Source organism: Vicugna pacos, chromosome 9 (genome assembly GCF_048564905.1).
Source record: "Vicugna pacos chromosome 9, VicPac4, whole genome shotgun sequence".
Classification (NCBI taxonomy): Eukaryota; Metazoa; Chordata; class Mammalia; order Artiodactyla; family Camelidae; genus Vicugna; species Vicugna pacos.
This window is the reverse complement of record NC_132995.1, coordinates 48,508,435-48,529,861: the sequence shown is the minus strand read 5'-3', so window position 1 is coordinate 48,529,861 and position 21,427 is coordinate 48,508,435. Positions and strand designations below refer to the sequence as shown.

Here is a 21,427-nt window from a genome sequence, read left to right as displayed (position 1 = left end):
GACCCTGCTGGACAGGCAACAGGAGAAGGGGACATAGTTGGCAGCCTCATCCACACCCTTCTATCAAGACCACTGCTCCATATGGCTTCCCCTGTCTCCAGTGCAACAAGACCCCCAACCAGTGCACTCGTCTCCTCCCTTCCTCCTCCCCCTACTCCACCTGTGCTTGCCATTTCAGTGAAAGGTGCAGACATCCAAGCATCACGTGGAAGCAGCCTAGATCTCTTCCCTTCCCTTCCCTTTCCCACCATCCCATTGCCCATCCTCAACATCCACCTCTTGACCTCTCTCCCAGGCAACCTCTCCTCTCCCTCCCCCTGCTCTTGCTCCCCACTAGCCTTCACCCTTTGCTGCTAGAAGAGACCCCTGGGCCATCTCAATAGGCCAGGCTCCAAAGGCTGCCAGAATTGACTTCCCAAATGCTCACTGGAGCAAGAAAAACCCTTGCCTAACTGTTAACCACCACCCCACTCTCCGCCCCACCTGCCCTCATTATGAATCCCGAACACCTGAGCAAGTTACGCAGGCTCTTGGTGACAGGCCCCAACATCCCTCATTCTGCCTTCATCTCCCGCCACAGCTCCAGCCCCTCCCCGCGCCCCAGCCGCACTGAAGACCCGCAGTCGTCCCAAGTGTGCCTGGGCTCCCCTCGGTCTCGGGCCTCTGCTCAGGGGGTACTCCTGCCTGCAACGCCCTTCTTTGACTAGTTTCTCTTTGCTAACTCCTAGTCATTCTTCAAACTTCAAGCCCAAACTCGCCTCTTCCACCAAGTCTTTTCTGACTCTCCTCCCTCTGACTAACAGCATTAGACACTGGGGTGGTTTTTGAATAGATCTAACCAACTCTTTGACAACTCTACCCTCAAGAGGTGAAGCCCAAGTCCTCTTCCCTTCCGTGTGGATGGGACTGGGTGATTCACTTCTAATGACCTGAATGTGGCAGAAGGGAAAGTCTCCTGAGCCTGAAACAGGAGCAGTGCCGTGGCCTCTGCCCTGTGCGCTCACTCTGGCTCTGCAGGAGTCCAGCTGACAGCTTGTGAGGGCTCCCTAGCAGCCTCTCTTGAGGGCCACAGGGCGAGGAGCCGAGGCCTCCAGCCAGCAGCCACGGAGGTGCGCCGCCTGGGAGGACAGTTCTCCAGCCCCCGTCCAGCCTTCAGATGACATCTCAACAGCAGCCTCATGAGAGGGCCTGTGCCAGAACCACCAAGGACAAGCCATCCCTGATTCAGGAATTCTCACAGAAATTCTGTGAGATCATAAATGCTTACTCTGAGGGGCCCTTTTGGAATAATGTGTTATGCAGCGGTACGCAACTAACACAGGTTCCCTCCCTGCTTCCACCACACCAGGCATTCCGTCTGTGTCCCTGGGACCCAGCACGGTGCCTGGCTTGTTGCTGGCACTGAACACACTGGAGGGATGCACGGCAGACGGCTGGATGAAGGGACGTAGGGACACAGAAACACAGGAACCAACACCATGAGAACCATGATACTACACACAAAACATTCCAGCACCAGAGATATGGATGCTGTATGATGCTATGGTAAGATAATAATTTATAATCTATATTTATTCACATTAGAAGGAAAAATACAGGCACTGTCGTCTATCAGTAATATACCTGTTGATAATATTTCAAGAGGCCACCACACATCACGCTGGAAACCACTGCTCTGAAGGGTCTGGAAAAGTAAGCATATTCTTTTCTTAAATAAGATTAGCCCTCTATTGAGAGGTAATTCATATGCCTCACAGTTTTCCCATCTGAAGTGTACAGGTCTATGGTTCTTAGTGTATTCACTAAGCTGTGCAATCACCACACCCAATTTTAGGACATTCTCATCACCCCCAAAACATACCATTTAATAGTCACTCCCTGTTCGCTGAACCCCTATTGCTGGGTCCAAGCAAGCACAAATCTCCTTTCTGTCTCTGGATTTGCCCATTCAGGACATTTCACATAAATGGAATCATATATTTGTGACTGGCTCCTTTTACTTAACATAATGCTTAACATAATGCTTAACATAAGTACATCCATGTTTTAGCATGCAAGGTACTTTAACCCTTTTTACAGCCCAGTGTGGATATAAACATTGTACTTATCCATCCATTCACCAGTATCAGATGAAGACATCTGAGTTGCTTCCACCTTTTGCTATAACGAATAATGTTAATGAATGTTCCCGTACAAGTTTTTGTACAGACATAGGTTTTCAATTCTCTCAGGTCTATACCTAGGAGTGAAACTACTGGATTGTACAGTAACTTTCTGTTTACTTTTATGAAGAACTGCCAAACTGTCGTCCAAAGTGGCTGGAGCAGTTTACACTGTAACCAGTAGAGCAGAGCACTGTATACTCTACAATTTCACCAACACTTGTGATTGTCAGTCTTTTTCACCACCGCCATCCTATGATGGTGGGGGGGGGGAGTGTATTTCACTGTGGTTCTGCCATGCACATTCTTAAACAAGAAAAGCCATGAGTAGGAAATATATATACCTATTATTTACGTTAAAGAGGTCCTGAAAAAAATTCAACAACAGCAAAAAACAAAACCATGTATTCAGCTTCTCAATTAAAAAAGTACAAATTAAAACATTCTACTTAAAACCTAACGAAACCACAAAGGTCACAAAAAAATAAAAGGTTAGGGAATAATCCTTAGTGTTGACCAGGCTGTAACAACACAGTAATGCTGGTGGAAAAGTTACTTGATTCAGTTGTGAAAAGTATTGGCAATATGTATCAGGAATATGAAAACTATGTATACATACCCTTTAAACAATCCCTAAGATTCTGTCCCACAGAAGTAATCAAACCCATGAAAATTTATGTAGAAGGAAGGACATCAACTCACTATAATTAAAAATGGGAAAATAACACATCCAACAAATAGCTAAAAAATTAGTTTTTCCATGACAGAGTATATCCACATGGATATTAAGAACAATGTATTTTTTAACTTTTAATAACATGGGGAAATACTCACATTGTATGAACATTTTATAGTTAAGGAACATAAATGAGAAATAAACATTACCAGTGGGCAATGCAGTATTAATCCCAATTTCCTCATTTGTCAATCCTACAACCCTGGAAAAATTAATCCTTCCACTCCTCAGTTTCTTCACCTGCAAAATGGGGATAATAAGGATTCTATCTCCAAAAGATACTACAAAGACTGAACTTGGTAATTCAGCCCAGACATTTCATTTTCAGTGTGTGGGAGGAGTATGAGCTATCATCACCAACTCGATTTTGCAACCCAGAGAAGCCTGGAAGGGTCTGAAACCCTCTTCTGACACTTCTTACCTGTGTGGCCTTGGACATCATCCTTAGACAATGAGTCTAAAAATGGTGAAAATGATCATCACATTGAAAACGTAGTTTTGAGGGTGAAAGAAGCCTTTGAACACCGGCGGGGCTCCACAGTGACCCTCCTACTGGGAGCAACATCCACACAGAGTGTTCGCCAACACTCCTCCTCCCTCCTCGAGCAGAAGTAAGAGGATGACGTTCTAATTTTTCGACTGAAACTCAGAGGTCAGAATATTTCGACAGACTCACAAAAGAACTTACAAGAGAACCATGCGAAGCAAGTGTCCTCTCTTCTCCCCCGATATCCCTTGTCCACAGGACCCAGGATTCGGATGCAATCAGGTGATTTCTAACAGCCTTTCCACCTTCTATTCTACAGTCTCAAGATTCAGATGAGAACAGTAGGGAGACAAAATCAATGACTTTTACCTAAGCAGCCTATGGGTCTAACATTGTGTTGGCTGAGATTAGTTAAAAGAATGAAAAGGGCTAGAGGGGTCTGTCTGCAGGTGGTTAACAACACATTTCTTTGCGGAGTTTACATTTAAAAAGGAAAAACCAAAAAAAGCCAAGTAAACCAATAAGTAGCAAATATAATGAAAGGTTGGGCTTTTTTTTTTTTTTTTAAACAGGGGACATTAGAGAAATGGAAAATTGAGAGGCGGGGCGCCATTTTACCTGGGGAATACAGATTTAATGACAAATGGTTGAATTCCAGCTTCCTGGTACTCCATTGGAATAAATTTTTGTTTCTAATGACATTTTATTTTTAAACTGTTGAAAGCCTAAACACACTTGGTTAGAAAAATGTTCCCCAAACAGGAAGCCGATCTGACAAAGAGACCAACAATTAAGTCAGTGAATCTCATGTTACAGTCAAGCTTGAGATAGCTTCTTTAAGATCCAATTCATGAAAACTGACAAACTTCACTATATTCCAATATCTAAGCTCAAGATGGACAAAGCTCAGATCCACTGACCTTGACAAACTTGACCAGCTGAGTCCCTGAAAAAGGAAGGAAACGGAAGGATGAGGCTGAACGTGGAGAATGATACTTCCTTCCTCCATTCACACCGAAGGCCTCAATGGCGCACCCGTGGAGGGGGGCCCAGCACCGGCCTCCCTCCTGAGCCAGCGCCTCAGCTGCGCCCAGTCTGGCCTGTCAACCACAAGTCACCCAAGTTTGGGGGGAGTCCAGGAAAGTGGTCCCTCAACAAGTTTTCCGCCAGACTGCTAGAGCGGGATGGCTAAGTTAGGAAATGAAAGTGAAGGTCAAGAGTGAAGAGCTGAGAGAGGAGAAGTAGAAAGAAAACAAAGAAAAGTACTGAAGAATAAGTGGCAAGGAATGCCCGTTGGGGTGGGGGCTGGAGAGGGCCTACAGATCAGACGAAGAGTGACTCGGAAAGAATTCCACATGCACAGGCCCAGCTAAGACCCTGTTTCAGAAGGGACCGAACTGTGTTAGGAAACTACTCAGGCCTACTTCTTTCCTGCATTTTTTTAACCTGCTATTAACCATAAAAGACTTGGCCTCGCCAAACATTTCTCATTTAACCTCTGAGCTATTAAGACTTTGGACCTCGAGAACAGTCTTAGAACAATCAAGCTCAGGTCACTAGTATGTTCTCATCACACTTTCCCACGTTTTCAAATATAACAGATTTTCCCTACGCCCTCAGCCTCTTCTATGTCCCTGATACAAGGATACTATACTAATTTTCCTTCTCAAAAGGTAATTGTCTTAACAGACAAACATTTCCTAGTCGAAATTCCTTCCCTACATCAGGGGTCGCAGGAGAGAGGACATATGCTGCCAAATTCGTGGCTACATTTTTACATCTTATGATAAAAATCCTTTTATTGGGGTGTTTCCCAGCAGTACAGTCCCCTCCATGCAGGGCGGATGAATAGGGGCATAACTGAAAACCAGGAACGACCATACTGTTGGTGGCCCAATTTCCCTCCTAACTGCTCCGATGAGAGTGAGGAACTGCTGTCTCTGTTCGGAAGGCAGAGTCAATGTCTACCTTTTCATCGTAAGCTTTTCTTCTGTTTACAGTCTGCGCGCACTCAGACCCGCTCACAAATAAAAATGGAATGAATCTTTCACGGCCTGAATTGAATCTGGGAGTGACGCCGCTTTTCCCCTCCAGCAAACCCATCACGAATGCGCAGGGGCGAGGCATCCAACCTGAGAAGGATGAGGCAGGCCCCAGACAAGCGGGCACAGGGATGCTTAATGCACACAGACAGGCTCACCTCGGGCAAAGGCCACCACACTGTGGAATCAATCCCTCCCTTACAGAAAACAAAGCTTCCCGCAGGCTTTGAACATGGAAGTCAGCTCTCCCGGCACGTGGATTAACCGTGAAAAGGCATCCAGTGAAGACAAACCCCACGCAGTCACCTGAGAAGCCGGCGCCTTCCGAAATATGAACAGTGAGAGTGACAACAGTAAACATTTTGCGAGGATCTGCATTAGCAAAGCTCTGCAAAGCACTAGGTCAGCACCACCTTGAGCCCTCCCAGCGGCCGCACGAAGCAGGTGCTAACACAGTATCTAACACAGGGGGAAGCTGAGGCTCCGAGGGGTTCAAGTGCTTTGACCAAACCTTTGTTTTTATTGCTTTGCTTCCTCTCTTCCTCTCTCTCTGCTACAACTTGTACAGAAAGTCTCAGAAAGGCTCATCAGCCAGGAGAAAGGAATAAAATCAAACCCACTTACTTAGCAGTGAGTCACATGAAACAGAGGAGGCAGAAATGAGAAAGCGGGAGAGGAATTTTGTAAAGGCCCACTACGTGGACGGGGGCACAGTCAGAGGCTGCGGAAGCAAGGATGGGCAGACATCACTGTTCTGTCTTCCCAGTTCAGGGACTCAATGTCTAGCCTTACAAATCTCTTGGTGACACTCAATAACGTACAAGAGGAGATACTAAGAAATGCATTATTTGTTTCCTTCCTTGCTGTCCCAGCAGGCTTAGAAGGAAAATTAGGTTACACGCTGGCCCACGGATTGCTGGTGACTTCTCTGGGAGCCACTCCCTTTGTAGGTCCATAAATAATTCTTGTGCCTACTAGGAAATGCTCATCTTGCATCTGTTGGTGTTTCTCTGCATGCCACTGGTCAGTCCATCCAACGGGCTGCTTCGTCTGTCAACGACTCATTGACAGTGAAATCTACATACGGAAGTGTCGCCAGCTACTGGAGAAGAGACACCTCTAGGTCTGAAAATCAGCTTTAGCAAGACACTCCCAGATGTAACTTGAAGGGACGAGGGGTGGATGGCAGGTATACGTGAGTCAGACACCCGAATAAAAGAAGATGGCCTCATCAGGTGCAGAGCATCAGGCAAGTGGCACTAAAGAGACTGGAAACCTGCACCCCACACCTCTAATAAGGGCATCCCATAACAAGGGCACAGGAAAGGAGGGCCACTGTGAACACTGGGTCATGACCAAGGACCCTTGGGGAAGAAAGCTAAGTGAGGCCCATTAATTGGTTCTTGGGTAAGAAATATTTCTATGGCCATAAGGACATAAATATTTATTGCTTCTCACCTGTTAGAATCAATTCATAGATAACACACAAGGGGTTTAATTATGGTTACAGAATGGAACATAAATGTTATTAACTGTGACAAAGTAGAAGCATGAGTGGCAGAAGTGCGGAGGTGAAGGGGAAAGAGGCGGAGGGATGGGCAGGGGCGCGAATAGCCTCACCTAACAGCGCGTGGCGGTGAAGACACTGTCCAGAGCAGAAAACGAAAATACACATACACACACACGTGTGTGGGTATAAAATACAAAATGTACAAAATATACAACATGAATATATAATACACAAAATCTGCAGTTACCAACACAATGGGAAGAAAGAGCTACGACTACTGAAGGTGGTGTAAGCGAGCTAAATGCTTTCCCCAACAGCAGAGGCATTAGCGAGTCCCTGACACGGACAGATCGGAAGGGGCAGTGCAAGCACACTATTCACACACACCAGGGGGCGGGGGCAGAAGATTCACAAGCAGCAGCTGCCGAAAGCGCTTGCCTGTGCTCATCCCTGAGGGTCACAGGGTCCTTTCCCATTAACATCGGTTGATTGAATGAATGAGTGGACAGAAGTGGGTGAGAAGGGTAGGGTCAGAGGCTACCATTTGCCCTTGGAAGTCCTTCAGAACTCTGATTTTTTTCCCTAATTGACCTTTCTGTGTGTGGAGGGGTGGGGAGGGTTGTTACTGTTCTTGGGGGGTTTTTTTTGGTTGTTTTTTTTTTGGTTTGGTTTTCATTCCTCTGGTAAGAATCTGGTTCCCAGGTTCCACAAGAGTAGCCTTCTTGGGTTTTTTGTTGTTGTTTTAATGGAGTTGAAGTGGGAGGAAAGGGGGCAGGACACAACCATTGAAGGACTGACAAAGCCACTGAGGACAGGACAAACTGGTTAGAACCAAGAAGGCGGCAGATTTGACTTCCAGTAGACCTTGAGCCTCAAGTGCACCCACAGGCGCCATGACAGTTCCCCGGCTGACCATAAAAGGTAAAAACGTGGGCATGGGGGGGGCGTTTTCTGGAAATCCGCCTACCCATTAGCACGTGAAATTACCAAGCCCATAAAACCTAACAACCCCGCACCTTGTGGTAGCTCTCCTCTGTCCCTCTCCCTCTGTCGCGCTCACCTTCTGAGACAGCCTGCACTCTGTCTACGGAGTGTGTATCTACTTTTACTTTAAACATCCCCCACCTCTTGGCTTCTCTCCCTCTCACCTCTCTGAGATGGCCCACGTTCTGCCTGTGGAGTGTGTCTCTCCTAAGCCATCTTTCCTTCTGAGAGAGACAGACCACAATCTATCCATGGAATGTGTATCTCTCTAAATAAACTTACTTTCACTTTACCATGACTTGCTCTTGAATTCTTTCCTGCATGAGGTAAGAACCTATTCTCTCCCCAACAGAGATACTAGGGATTGAACCCAGGACCTCATGCATGCTAAGCATGTGCTCTGCACTGAGCTATTTCCCTCCCCTCTGGGTTCTGAATGGTGAGGATTCCCTGCATGAGGATTTGAGATGCAGCAATCTGACTTGATGGAGCTGCACAGCCAGCTAGCCTGGGCTGAGCCCCAGAGGCTCCTGCCCCAGGAGGGAGGAGGCAGCCTCAGAAAAGGGGCCTGGCAGGTAAGCACCGACAGAGATCTGAAAGACTTACCAAGCGCCGACAGGGGACAGTGCTAACTTTTTGGCTGATAAACTACAGTTTCAGGCTAAGGAGTGAAAATTGTCTTCTGTTCCATAATTACTACAAATTTATCACAAAAAGAAAAGGAAGGGGAAGAAGTTAAAGGAAAAAAATTACTACTATAGGGGGAGAAGAGGGTATAAATAATCGTACCATTTTGCTGGGTTCAGTTAAAACATATGGGCTCAGTTTTCAGTTTCTCTTTCTGCCAAGGACTCAGCAGTGCAGCCCTGGGCAAGTCACACACCTCCTCTTACTGGCTTTTCCCTTGACTGTCAAATGGGGACAGTGACATCCATCTCACAGTGTTTTCAGAGGATTCAGTTTGATCATGACTGTAAACACTCAGCAGGTGACAGACTCAGAAGTTCCCCTCTCGCACTCCTAGGAGTGAAGGCTGGAAGAACACTCAGCTCTCCAGCCCAGAATGGGCTTCCTAAAAGGATGGGGGCCACTGTCTCATGGTGAGGCTTATTAAGCTCAGCTTCAAATAACTTCAAAGCATGTGAAAAGCATTTGTTAAATCCAAAACATATTTTGATGTAAACATTTTTTTAAAATCACAGAATATAAAGCTCAGTCAGTAATTAGCTGAATTAAAAAAAAAACTTTTAAAAAAATTATACTGATGTGAAGAGGGGGCTAATGTAATCACCACTGAGTGGTACTTTCCATGTGGCGTGTTTACATTGAAGCTGGAACCTCAGTTTCCTTTCTGTATGAGGAGATGACATCACACAGGTCACAGAGGCACGTCCTCAGGAGTGAGGGAAAGGAGAAGTCAAGTTCCTGGGACGATACTGGCACAGGACGGCCCTCAACTTACACTCGCTGCTGTTACTTGCCGTGCAACATCACCTTTCCCTTCTGCTCAAATTTACTCACTACGTGAGTCACTCTCTCTCCGATGAGGGAAGAGTTTCCCAGGGTAACGCGGAGATGAGCATCGTGTTTTGCCCTCACTGAAAATGCTCAAGCCAGGCAGCAGTCAGTGGGGGTGATAAAACTGCCTCGTGGATCTTACCAGGACTTTTGTCCAAAATGATCAGAGAGCACATTAAATCATTAGCAGAAACTTCGCTGCCTGCTGATTTTACAATGCAGGCAATGAAATTCATTGCAGAAGCAAAATAGGGCCAATAATATAATTACGGCGCTCTGCCTGTGCAGTCAGAGCTAATGCTATTATTTGACATTGCAAGGCTGTGTTTTCTCCCCAGAGTCTCGGTGGAGACAAGGTTCGCCCTAATTGGTTCCAAAGCACAACCTCCCCACCGCAATCTTTCCTCAGGACCAGTAATGTTAATTTCCACACGACTGTAAATAGTATTTGCAAACAATACAAACATGGTAATAAGAGGCTAGGTGGGTAATTAATGTGGTTACAAAGTAGCTTATTTGCATTTTTATTTAAAAACGGCCTTCTTTAAAAAGCAGCTCAGATTTCTCTTTCCAAAAGGAGCCTTGGTTAAAGAGTACAGCAGTAATTACTCTCTTTAGGGGTTCTTTTATATGTCCTTCAGGGAATTAGAATGAAAAGATAAGCAGAATTATAAAGGAAATCATGTAAAATATGAAATGTACTATAAACACTTAGTAGTGTATTTACCATAAGCTAGGCCTACCTTTTTCATTAATGGAATATTTTAACCAACTTACAATACATTCCAATTAATTGCAGATATGGCTAAAAGGTACAATCATCTAGTTAAAGTTTTTTTCCGAAAGGTATAAATAGCGTTAAGATTTTTCATGCCCTCACCGTAAATTCCACCTGATCATCTCCTGCTAAAATGTGCCCCTGGTAAGACGAAGAGTTAAGTGTGGGGATAAGATGATCTCTGTTCTTCTCTGACAAAAGGAAACCAGAACAATGTTACAGCAATAACTTTCTCTCTCTTTTCTTAGCTTATGCCCTGCGTTCCTGGGCTCAAGACATAAGAAGTGAGAAAACAACTTCAAAAGCTACTTTGGGGTAGAATTCGGCCTTTCTCACTCCTTTCCCAGCTGTAACATGTGGAAACTTCTAGAAAGTGGACAGCATCAGGCCCCTCGAGCAGCTCAGATACTTGAATTCATTGGAAGGCCATTTAATCATTACCTACTAACCAGTGGGAGGTGACCCAGGAGCTGTCACAGAGATGAACAGTCACACATCCACCTCTCGTGAGGAAGTTCATGGTCTTCTCGACAAAACTGTTATACAGAGGCGCCTGTTAGGTTTAATTAAGGAGCAGGTTCCAGTCAGCCTGCAGGTACTGGGAGAAGTTTCAAGCCAGGTACACTGTTCAAGGAGGAGAAAGAGGCTGAGGACCTGGATAGCAGAGGGTTGGGGATCTGCGGGTTGAACTGCCAGCATGCCCCAAGGTCCTGGGGCACAGAATAGCATGGTGGGACTGAGGAACCTCCTTGGGGAACCCCCAATGGGATCCCAGCTCTCAGAGGGCAGAAAAGAAGTTGTGAGTCCACATGTCAGCCAGCTAACAACTCCATTCATTTGCTCCTTCAGAGAATACTCATTAACACGTGCTCTCTGCAGAATTAAGTTCTGCATTGGAACTCCACTCCACTGGGGGAAGGCACTCAAGAAGCAATAAACAGAACACATGGGAAAATTAAATAAAATGTTAGTACATACTATAAGTGCTAAAAATAAAAGAAAGGAAGAGCAGTTTAGGAAGATCAGGGTGAAAGTGGTTAAAGAGGGCAGGAGTAACAGTCAAAGAAATAGGGCCCAAAAAAGAAAAAAAAGAAAAAAAGAAATAGGGCCCAGCTGATTATTGCCAAGTCTTCCAACATTTTTTCAGAGAAGCCAGAAGTTTGGATTCTTGAGTGAAATCTTATATTTTAAACTCAAAAGGCAAACATGTCACCCATCGAGCAGCTGTAACAAACCCTGTCTGCAGAAGAACAATGAGGCAAAGATTTCCTGACTTGAAAGGGACATTATATTGTTTCAAAAAATAATTAAATCTTAAAAAGATATATCTTTACTCTCATTCACCCAGAGTTCCAAAATTTACACCCTGCCCCAATTCTGTTTTTAGCTAAGACCGCCCATTTTCATTTAAGCATCACCGTTCCTGCAAATTCCATACAATGCTGATCCTTTGTCACTCCCGGCCCCCACCATCCTCTAAACATTTCAAACCTATTTTTCACTGGATGTGTCATGGTACTGAGCTATGTGAGACGAGATCTACATAAGCCCAGCTCCTTGGTATTGTTTTGAAAATATTCACTGGGTAAAATTTATTTATACTTTGGACAGATTTCAGAGGCTGTAATGATGTTTTAAATACGATTTCAAAATACTTGAGAAAAGCGGAAAAGCAATGAAGTGGAAGGGAAGGATAATAAGTTTATGACATGCAAGTAAATATATCTAGAAAAAACTGGGTCATTTATACCAGAACTGCAGTCTTTTCTGTTAAAATATGCAAACGGCAATATGAAAGATGGTTTGTGATTTTAAAGAAATATAGTGCTACAAATGTCAGCGTGGGGGAACTCAATAACACTAAATGAAACTTTGGATTTCAAATTAATTACTGATTGACTAAGACATCTAGAGGGAAAACAGCCTCGACGAGAGAAGGCTGGGACAGGCCATAAATCTGGACGCCTCTTTGGAGGGCTCTGAGCTGGCAGGGCTGGTTTTCACAAGGGACCGCTCTCTGCAAAGACCACTAGTCTGATTCTCAGAAAGGAGACTGGTCAATATTTTTGTGACTCTTTCAGATGTCACAAATCTTTTCTTTTTTTCTTTAACTTGTGTATTTTTGGTTTTAACTCTTTATAGGAGGTTAAAATAAAAATTAAACAATTTGTGAAGTGGTAGTTTATTGAAAGATTAACAGCACCAATGTTACAAAGCCATCTTTGGTAGAGTGTTTCATCTATTCACAGTTATAATTCCCCCTCCCTTTTGCCATGCTTTCCTGTACGTGAGCTGCACTTTCCTGCCCCACTGATGCTGGTCTTGGCCATGAGACTTGATGTGACTACTGGAATGTGAAGCAGACATGAAGTACCTGGAGGTCTGAACAGAAGTCCCTTGAGCTTTTGCCCTCTGGCATGAGAAGAGCATGCCCCTGGTGACTTCTCCTGCAGCCTGGGTCCTGGACGGACAGATCACGAGAAACAGGAAAAGCCCCAGCTGAGTCAGCAGAACCATGGTCAACCTTCAGCCCTCATGTGATATGAACAAAGAAATACACATTGTTTCTATAAGCCCTTCAGTTTGGGGCTGCTTGTTACGGCAGCAAAAGCTGATTAATACGCTATCCTCGCCAGCTGACTAAGAAGCTTTCTACTACAACGTCCAAGTCTTAGCTGTGTTTTTTACATACCTTACATAATTCCTAACATTCAACTCTAATACAACTAGACCCATAATAAAGAAATTCTCACCCAACAGATAAAAACTTTTCTTAATAGTTACTGTCCCAAAATGGACAAGGAAGAGAATGAATGCATCAACCACTATCTGTAATAAGAGCTTCAAAGTAACGAAAGGGCATCAGTCAGAAAACAACAGGAATAACAAGAAATCAGTAACATCACCAAGCGCATACTGTGTGCCAGGCACTGTTCTAAGCTGTTATAAACACTTATATATTTCTGCACAAAAACCAACAATATGGGGCCTGCTCTTATCTTCCTTCTATGTATGAAGAAACTGAAATAGAAGGGTCAACTAACTTTCCCCCAAAATACATGGATAGCCCTCATCTTTGTTATTCTCCATATAATTTCGAGTTACTCCTTATCAAATTCTCATGTTCTCTGTGTCATACTTTCAGTATAACCAAAGCTGGTTAATTAAAAATATTCCAAGCACAAGCACTCCATCATCCCCAAAGTCAGTTACTCCTATGATCAAATATTCTATAAATTCTGAGAACAGCTCTAAGAATTATTCCCATTCACCATCCCACACAGCTGTGCATTCCAGTCCCCCTTGCAGCACTCTAAAATGCATCCTCAAACCACACCTCGGGTGGGAATCCCTTCCAAGGATCAGGAACCTGCCTTGCAGTAAATCCCTACCAGAAACCTTCCTCATGTGGGAAATCTATGTTAATTCCACCGAACAGTAGCTATAAAACAGCAATCATGCACAGGGGGGAAAAAGAGACAGATAGAGACTGAAACTAATAAAATGGAATTAACATTTTCATGGAGATGCCGTATATAATATACACAAAGCAGGTATCCAAGGTTTTTAAAATGAAAACTTCTAAAGTGTTGGGACCATATAATATGTGTTTGGAGCATTTTATTGAAAGCTCAAATAAATGTATTAGAAACTCATGAATATACTATTTTCAATGAGGGGGAGTATGTTTTTCTACTTCCCTACCTGTGATCAAAGGGAGATCACCCAAGCTAGTTGGTTTAACCCTACAGCAGAGTCCCAGGGGCAAGGTGCGCATTCATGCTTGCACTCTGCTCACCAGGCTGTGTGCCCAGCTCATGAGGAGCCGTGGGCCACGAGAGAAGAGGGGACACCTTTTCCTAATTTTCACAAAAGGGTCATGTGGCTGGTGGCCCTGGAATGGGGTGGAGGGGTGATCTGGTGGTCCAGCAGTGCCAGCTTGCCTGATCCAGTCCTCATCACAGGGCTTGGAAAGGGAGTACATAAAATACATTTCACTCCACAGTGCTGTCTTAAAAAGGAAATGGAAAACGAAACAAGTAAATTTGAAGCTGGCTGGCTTTTGTCTTTAATGTTCAGACATTTAAGAACACAGACTCCAGGCTCAAATGAAGAACCCTGAGAAGATCACATAGGTATCAGATTACTGATGCCTGAGTTCCAAATAAACACCAAGTGGATTTGGGAGGGACAGCACAGAGGGAATGTAAGTCTGCTGAACCCATAACATGGAAGGCCCTGGGTCCAGAGCTTCCCATTCATCAGCACAACCCCATGAAGCAGGCAGTGGCATCGCAGAGATCCACTACCTGACCCAGGTCAGACTTCCACTGAGAAATTGGGCTGAGATTCAAACCAAGTGGTTTTGAAGCAGATCCAAAATGCTTTTGCCCCTGTAGGACCAGTGCAACTACTGACAGCCACTGAAAAGACGCAGGACCTGACCCAAATCACTCTAAATGGGGCCCAACTCCTCCTCGTAACATGTTAGTGGGATCAAATTGACTGGAATGGACATAGCTGCAGCCATGAGGAGGGTAGACACTGAGACTAAAAGTCCCTATTCGGCACAGCCTCCACAACCCCAGGAGTCACCAGGTGTACTGGACAGGACCCATTTGGTTGTAAGCAACAGAAACCCACCCAAAATTAGCTCACACACAATTTGGGGTTCATCAGCTCCATAATGACAAGGCTGGGGAGAAGCTGGCCAAAGGAACTCTTTTGTCCTCTCTCATTTCAGCCTGCCTTCAATCTTTCTTACCTGTCTCCTTGTAGCAGGAAACAGCGGTTAGTTAGCAGTCCATATCAACATCCTTTTAGCCCCAGTCCCTCACATAACATAGCATCTTCCTCACTGACTACTGACTGGGCTGGCCAGTGCCAAGTGCCTATCTTTGGCTAAGGTGCAATGGACCAGAACTGGCCCACACCAGCTCATGCAAACTACCACCATCACCTTCCCTTCCACAGTCCCCAGGATGGAGCTGTTAATAATGAGGGTGGGAAAAGGTGCTTGACAAGACAACAGCTATCCCACTGGGGAAGCTATGGGTGGGAAGGACGCTGCAAAAGAAAAGAGGGGTTTCATTCTTATTATTACGTCAGTCACTGGCTGTCCATGAACTCCCAAGCCCTTCTCTTTCTCAACAAATAGACTGAAGGGCTGTCATCCCAATTTCACGTGCCCTTTGTAGGGCTGGGCTTAGAATCCTCTTCACTCGGCTCGAAGATGGACGAATAAGCAGTACTATTGCAAAGATACACAGACTCTCACATCCCTGGTGAACTTGGACCAACAGAGAAGAGGATGGAGACGAGGTAACCTGCGTGTGTTACATCATCAGAACAGCAGAAGGAGCGATGACTACCAATACGTAGTGGGGAAGGACAAACCCACAGGGCCTGGTATCACAGGCAGGAGCTCTTGAGAGGCCACCACTGCACTGAAGCCTTGACGATCTTGCCCGTTAACACGTCACAACTTGCCTCTGGAACCTACCTGTTCCTGGAACTAGGAACCCATGCTTCCTCCTGTTTCTAGTTTCAAATGAACACAAACACACACACACACACCCCTCTTAAGAACTATGAGTTGAGTTTTATTCAGGGTCTTACTAGAGTAAGGGAGACAGCCTTTGAATATACTGATTTTGACAAAGGAGTATGTGCAGCCAAGCACACATCTCGGCAGAAGATGACCACCATTCAGGAGGAACAGGTATCTCAATCAATGAGTTTAGTATTTATGGGAAGATGCAAGAATCTAGGTTCATAAAATTGTTGCCTGAAAGGTATCTAACTATTTAAGGGGTCTATTCTGCCTGTTTATCCAAAGCACGGAGCACCTCATCTTGTTCTTCATGACAATTTCCTTTCAGGGTGCCCTGTAGTTCAGCAACTTCAGGGGCTAATGACTTAACCCTTGCAGGCCCAGATGGTGGATGACATTCCTTGCTCTACACTAGCCTGGCTCAGACCCAAACCTGCCTCCTGCAATCCCATCCTGCAGAGGAGATGCACCCTCTCAGCCACATCCTGGACTAAACATGAGCCTCAACAGGAATGCCAGGAACTCTGCTGCTGACGTCCCCACTGCCCACCCCTCCCAATTCTTCTTGCCCACTCACCCTGCTCTCCCTCTCTGTAACCCCTCCTCTCCACCCCTCCTCAATACTTTTATAGCAGGATCTAATCGAATCTTTACAGTTAGCCAAGCATGGAATCCAAACAGAAGATGTGCCACACTTCATCCAACGTATGTTCCATTTTCTCCAGCGGCCCCAAGGAAAATCACTTATGTGACTTCAAATGGTATGTCTCCCCCTACTCCCAGTACCCATTAAAGGTCTTAACATCCACAGATCTTTCAATACCCTCATGTAAGCCAGTGAATTTTCAGCCTGGACCGTATCATAATGGCTCACAGTTTAGTGCCAACTCTATAAAGTATAACTTGCTGTTATTTTTTTTTTCTAATTTTAGCTCCTCAAGACTTCCAAATAATACTCCCACTGTTCTGGAATTTTTTCAGATATGACCCTATTACTCCAATCTGCAGCCTTAAGACTTTATTTTTCCCAACTGAGGCAAGCAAACTATTCTTCTACGTTCAGATGAAAGCTTTCCTCACGTCTTTGATCACTGTAGCTGTATTGATTTAATATTCATTGACAACCACTGAATTCCATGGAAAATAGCTAGTTGGAAAACCATAAAAAGTACCTTTTAATCAACTGAATAAGAAACTAAACACTCCCAAGTTCTCATAACCCTAGTGAGGAATTACAATGAACGAAGAGATGTTATATTAATTAAATTCTTGGAACGCGTCCATAATGCTTAATGGAAATGGAAGCCTTAGGAGGTCTTAAATGCCTGGGAAACACCCTTCATGTCATTTAAAACCCTGAAACCCGCCCACATCTACCAAGTATTCTGCTTAAACCCAATCATTTACATCATACAAAAATAAAGACTTACAGAAAAAAATGGAATAAGAAGGGAAATGACAAAATTCATCTAGCTTTCGTGCATTTTTTAATTTGTTTTCTGATTTGGTTCCACATGATTTATTACAGTTGTTCAGAGTTTCTTTCAACCTTCAATAAGAAAGCTAATTGAGTGCTCGCTTCGGCAGCACACACACTAAGACTGGAATGATACAGAGAAGATTAGCATGGCCCCTGCACAAGGACGACACGCAAATTCAAGAAGTGTTCCATATTTTTTGAATGACTTGACCAACTAAGTCAATTAAACATGGTATTTTTTAAAAGACATTAAGTGTATGCTTTACTAGCAACATAACAGTAAGAAAATAAATTGAACCAATTAATGATTAATGCTAATAATTAGTGATTCAATAGTAATAATAAAAATAAATTTTAGTCCTTTGTTGTGGAAAACACTGAAGTAGTATATGGAAAGTGTACATTCTTTATTAATTATTTTTTTATTTCTGCAAATGAACTGTGATTGTGTAATGAGTTCAATGTTCACTTTTTTAATAAACTAGCATCTCCAAAAATATTCTTTTAATTTCACTGTTTATTTTGTTCCTTATACCTAGAGATGAGCAAAGCAAGAGGCTTCTGCAAAAATCAGTTGGAAATGTAAAACTACATGAAAAAGTACAGAACATTTTGACAGATGAAAATAACCAGTAATACTTTTTGTCCCACTAAAAAAAAAGAAAGCTAATTGAGACTGGAGAATTCAAATCCATTCATTCATCTATCCATCCATCCATTCATTCACTCATTCAACAAATAGGAAAAAAGAGCTGAAATGCAGTCATTCACTGAATACCCGTGTGGGCCAGTTCCTATGCTTAGTGGCTCTATTTTTATTACAAGTAGATAATGATCACGTGGACAGAAATCAAGCTTACGGAATGGCACCAGTGTGCCTCACACGACACCAAACACAGGATATTCGAATTTCAACACAACACGTCCCACGACAAGCGTCACTATTCATCTCTTCAGTTGACACACGTGAAAACTGGGGCTCCAAGATATTAGGTTTCTCTTCCATCCTCACAGGGGACTCCAATGGTCCCTGATTTTATGCTTAAAACTACTTCTTGTTTGTTTAAGATTTCCAAAGTCACAACAGATCCTGAGGTGGAAAATGAACATCGTAAATAAGGCTCTGTCCTCGGGTGGGGAGGGGGACACACTCCTAGATTAATAAAACGGAGAACTGCTATACAATGTATATGCTGTACAGCTGGTGACGTAATCCTGTTTTTTTCAGGAAAAGGTAAACCGAGGAATAGTGTGTCTACATCTAGACATGTTTCAAAAGGATGTGGGAAAACAGAAAGGGCAGCTGGGGAGACTGACCACGTAGGTCTCAGGTGCCTGGGTGGTTCAACCCGGGGAACACGCAGATGGGGGCTGCTCTATGGCCTCCCGGCATGTTTCAAATTATAACAAACCGTCCTCCACCTTCACAACAAGAAGTGGATATAAATCTTGGGACACAAATATCAAGAAAGACTGCTTTAAATAGCTGTACAAACAAAACCTAGTTAACTTTCTTTTTTAAAAAAAATTTTCCAGTATAACAAATATTAACTATTTCTGAAATCACCTAATGCAATTTATGAGGCTCTTTCTGAAACAAACGAACAACCTGAAACCCTGCAAGTTGGCTCCAGAACACCTGGCCTGAATGGATCACACCAACTGCCTACTGAAGGGGACGGCGTTCCTCTCTCCTTTAAAACTGGGTGAGGGAGTAACTGCCTTCTAGACTGATCTGAACCACTCTCACTCTGCTGAAGGCGAAGTCAAGGAAGGACAAGAGATTCAGGTCCTGAAACTTGGGGGAGAACAGGTCCTGTGCCATTCTCTTCTCTTTGGCAGATCAGGGCACCAGTTTCTATTACAGCACTTCTCAGCTTCTGATGAAGCCAGTTCTGTAACCCTTCCAAGGCCGTGAGTTTCCAGAGGGCAGGCTTTTCTTCTGTGTCTGCCCAGTGCCTCCGGCAGACCTTGGGGTAACTCAGCCACGTTCTGAGGGGGGAGATGGACAGGCCAATCAATGGACCTTTGAGCCAAGAGCAGCTTTGGCTTCTGAGCTGCCTACAAGTTTTACCCTCAGTAACAACCCTAATTAAGAAGTAACTTAAAAAATAAAAACTAAGATAAAGGGTGTTTCTTGAAGTATCCTGACTGTGGTAGTGGTTACACAAGCCTATATTTATGACAACATTTCAAGAACTACATACACACACACATAAATAAGTACATGTAAAAACTTGTTAAGTATGAATAAAATCTTTAGTTTATAATACTGTACTAATGTCAGTCTCCTAGATTTGATCGTTGTGGTATGGCTATAGAAAATGTTATTTTTGGGACAAGCTGGGTGAAGGGTACCCAGGAACTCTCTGTACTAGACTTTACAATTTATATGAGAGTCGACATTATTTTAAAATTAAAAAAAAATTTTTTTAAGTAGAAAATGGCAACAAGTCAAGGGATATAAACTGCCAGGTTAAATTGTGAGTTCTGGCAATTAGGGATTTGTGAAAGACATCAAATTATTCTTTTTTTCCTCCCTGACGCTGACCCTTTAGATCAGTACTGTTCAATAAAAATAATGAAAGTCCCACATGTAATTTAAATTTTTCTAGTAGCCAAGTCCAAAAATAAAAAAAAAGGTAAAAAGGCCCAGAAATGAACCCACAAACTTTTGGTCAACTCATCTTCGACAAAGGAGGCAAGAATATACAATGGAATAAAGACAGTCTCTTCAGCAAATGGTGTTGGGAAAACTGGACAGCAGCATGTAAAACAAGCTAGAACACACCCTTACACCATATACAAAAATCAACTCAAAATGGATTAAAGACTTAAACATAAGACAAGATACAATAAACCTCCTAGAGGAAAACATAGGCAAAACATTATCTGACATACATTTCAAAAATTTTCTCCTAGAAGAAATAAAAGCAAGAATAAACAAATGGGACCTAATGAAACTTACAAGCTTCTGCAGAGCAAAGGAAACCAGAAATAAAACAAGAAGAAAACCTATGGAATGGGAGAAAATTTTTGCAAGTGAAACCGACAAAGGCTTGATCTCCAAAATATATAAGCAGCTCATACGACTCAATAAGAAAAAAAATAAACAACCCAATCCAAAAATGGGCAGAAGACCTAAACAAGCAATTCTCCAAGAAGACATACAAATGATCAAAAAACACATGAAAAAATGTTCAATATCACTAATTATCAGAGAAATGCAAATCAAAACTACAATGAGGTATCACCTCACACCAGTCAGAATGGCCGTCACTCAAAAATCCAAAAATGACAAATGCTGGAGAGGCTGTGGAGAAAGGGGAACCCTCCTACACTGCTGGTGGGAATGCAGTTTGGTGCAGCCACTATGGAAAACAGTGTGGAGATTCCTCAAAAGACTAGGAATAGACTTACCATATGACCCAGGAATCCCACTCCTGGGCTTGTACCCAGAAGGAAATCTACTTCAGGATGACACCTGCACCCCAATGTTCATAGCAGCACTATTTACAATAGCCAAAACATGGAAACAACCTAAATGCCCATCAACAGGTGACTGGATAGAGAAGATGTGGTATATTTATACAATGGAATACTACTCAGCCATAAAAACTGACAACATAATGCCATTTGCAGCAACATGGATGCTCCTAGAGAATGTCATTCTAAGTGAAGTAAGCCAGAAACAGAAAGAAAAATACCATATGAGATCGCTCATATGTGGAATCTAAAAAACAAAAACAAACAAACAAACAAAAACAAAGCATAAATACAGGACAGAAATAGACTCATGGACAGAGAATACAGACTTGTGGTTACCGGGGGGGGGGGGGCAGGGTGAGGGTGGGAAGGGATAGACTGGGATTTCAAAATTGTAGAATAGATAAACAAGATTACACTGTATAGCACAGGGAAATATACACAAAATGTTATGATAAATCACAGAGAAAAAAATGTGAAAAAAAAAAGATTAAAATTCCTGCCTACCAGTTCACTGTTAACAGGTTGACCTGTTAATTTAATACCATTACCTATGATAAAAGCAAAAATAACTACAAAAAAAAAAGGTAAAAAGGAACAAGTAAAATGAATATTTTATTTAAGACAGTAAATAAAATATCATCTCAGCTTGGAATCAGTATAAAATATATTAATAAAATAGTTCACATT

At 43.2% G+C, this 21,427-nt stretch overlaps 1 protein-coding gene, 1 long non-coding RNA gene and 1 other non-coding gene across 9 annotated transcripts in view; 2 read left to right on the top strand and 1 right to left on the bottom strand.

Annotated features, from left to right (window-relative positions):
* Positions 1–21,427, bottom strand: part of WWOX (WW domain containing oxidoreductase) — an 897,467-nt gene that overhangs the window by 812,098 nt on the left and 63,942 nt on the right. The window contains exon 6 of one of the 7 annotated variants that reach the window (XM_072967782.1): positions 12,507–12,678. The exons of the other annotated variants lie outside the window; for them this stretch is intronic. Within the exon in view, the coding sequence (XP_072823883.1) occupies positions 12,562–12,678 (117 nt within the window). The 3' untranslated portion in view covers positions 12,507–12,561. Of the gene's footprint in view, positions 1–12,506; positions 12,679–21,427 lie in introns of those variants that run through there. 7 annotated transcript variants of the gene reach the window in all.
* On the top strand, positions 1,323–11,542 carry LOC140698194 (uncharacterized). The gene is made up of 2 exons (XR_012075811.1): positions 1,323–1,545; positions 10,466–11,542. It is a non-coding gene; the product is annotated as an uncharacterized lncRNA (long non-coding RNA).
* LOC116281984 (U6 spliceosomal RNA) lies at positions 17,343–17,449 on the top strand. Its single transcript, XR_004191456.2, has one exon. It is a non-coding gene; the product is annotated as a U6 spliceosomal RNA (small nuclear RNA).